Here is a 1,831-nt window from a genome sequence, read left to right on the forward strand (position 1 = left end):
GTGATCTTGAGGACAGAGACACTGGTGATCTTGAGGACAGAGACACTGGTGATCTTGAGGACAGAGACACTGGTGATCTTGAGGACAGAGACACTAGTGATCTTGGGGACAGAGACACTGGTGATCTTGAGGACAGAGACAATGGGTTCCTGCAGTTTCCAGTTCATGTCAAACTCTGTGTCCTGGACGTCCAAACCTTTCTTCAATGGGACGGCAGCAGGTGAGTTTGGTTAACCCATTGATCGATGTCAAACAAATCATTTTACACAGACTAGAAGAAACTGCCTGCTGCAGTCGATCCTGGTCACTGATGAGAAGTCATTAAGTCTTTAAATTGAAGATTTAAAATACATTATAGAGCTTCAGTGTTACTAAACTAAAGGCCCAGCCTTTCTTTGGAAGAAAGCATGACAGCTGCCAGTTTTATACGGAGCTCATCTTATGTTCAGAGATGACTTTAAAAATTTTTTTACCTGTTTTTATCTTTTTTAATCTGCCTTTAAATCAGTTTTCAAACAGGCATGTCTTCAGAAACAATCCTTCTAATTTCCTTTAAAATTTTCTCTGTCGTAAAGCTGAGAAATATGCTCTTTAAAGTTAGGGCTGAAAGGCATCACTCCAGACCAATAAAAACAAGTTTTCTAATCGACACTCTTGTAAACTGGACACGCTTGTTTTTTTGGCTCAGGGATAAATCAACAAATTTCAACAAACTTCGCATCATTTAAAGTTTTTGAGAAGGGGAATTTGAAAATAAAAGAAGATATTTGGCAGCAGGATGGCTCAGTGGTTAATTTGTTGCCTCACAACAAGAAGGCCCCGGATTCGAACCCCTCCTGGAAGGAGTCGAGGTGAGGCTTTCAAAGCTATGAGCACGGTGGTGGTAGTATCAGGCTGTGGGGCTGATAAAGAACATCAGGTGAGTGTTCTGACCTTTGAGCAGGGGCAGCGGGGTCAGCTCCACCTGGGAGCTCTGGTAGCGGAACTGGGACGAGCTGTGGGACCTCCTCTGCCGCGCTCTGCGCATGGACCTCCGCGGGAAGCCATCCACCTTCTCCGCGGAGGGCACCGAGAAGCTGGTGGTGGGCGAGGACGGGCTGGACGGAGGCAGCTTGGTCTCCATGATGACGATGATGGATGTTGGTTATAGATGGCGTCGGTCTGAGGATGGCCTTCTGGATCAATGGATCAAGAGGAGGAAGAAAGAGGGGAAGACAGGGGAGAGAGAGATATCAGGGTGTCCAGTTCTGAGCTGCCTGGATTGTTTTTTTGCTTCTTTTTTTTATCTAAAAAGGTAAAATGGCAGCAGCATCCCTGAAATCTTCTGTTCTTTTTTTTTTTTTAATCCCCAGTGATGCTCTCACACAAACTCAAGTCATCGGCCTAAATTTGGGATAAGTCATAATTAAGCTCCTGCCTGTCCGAGTCAAAACAAGCAAAGAAAAGAATCCCAGGAGCGTTTATTGTTCAAGCTCCTCGATGAGAACTGATATGGACAGAATCAGAGTCCGGTTCTGAGCGATGATATCATTAAATGATCAATCTGGGCCCACCTTGGCTGCCGCATCACTGCTGTCCTTCTGGCTTCTGTATTTATCTCTAACAGTATTTTTTATCCTCGCTCGGAGTCGGAACCTTTGTCTTAATATCTTCGAGGAGCTTCTTCTTTCCTCACGGCTCCTTCGCCTCCTCCTCTCCGTCCTCCAACCGTTTCAGGGCGGAGAAACAAACCGACATGTGCAGGTCCTCCTCCGCCAAGCCAGCGGCCGATGCACTTCTCCTCCGCCGCCGCTCCGCTTCTCGCCTCGCGACCAGAAAAAAAAAAAAAAAA

The 1,831-nt window shown here is 46.2% G+C and overlaps 1 protein-coding gene across 1 annotated transcript in view; it reads right to left on the minus strand.

Annotated features, from left to right (window-relative positions):
• The window catches only part of LOC106535725 (serine/threonine-protein phosphatase 2A 56 kDa regulatory subunit beta isoform), a gene marked incomplete at its 5' end in the record, with an annotated part of 38,879 nt that extends 37,048 nt beyond the window's left edge, over positions 1 to 1,831 (minus strand). The window contains 1 exon segment of the mRNA XM_014032793.1: positions 934 to 1,831. Coding sequence (XP_013888247.1) covers positions 934 to 1,123 — 190 coding nt within the window.

The sequence above is a fragment of the Austrofundulus limnaeus genome, unplaced genomic scaffold, assembly GCF_001266775.1.
Source record: "Austrofundulus limnaeus strain Quisiro unplaced genomic scaffold, Austrofundulus_limnaeus-1.0 Scaffold1543, whole genome shotgun sequence".
NCBI classification, from domain to species: domain Eukaryota; kingdom Metazoa; phylum Chordata; class Actinopteri; order Cyprinodontiformes; family Rivulidae; genus Austrofundulus; species Austrofundulus limnaeus.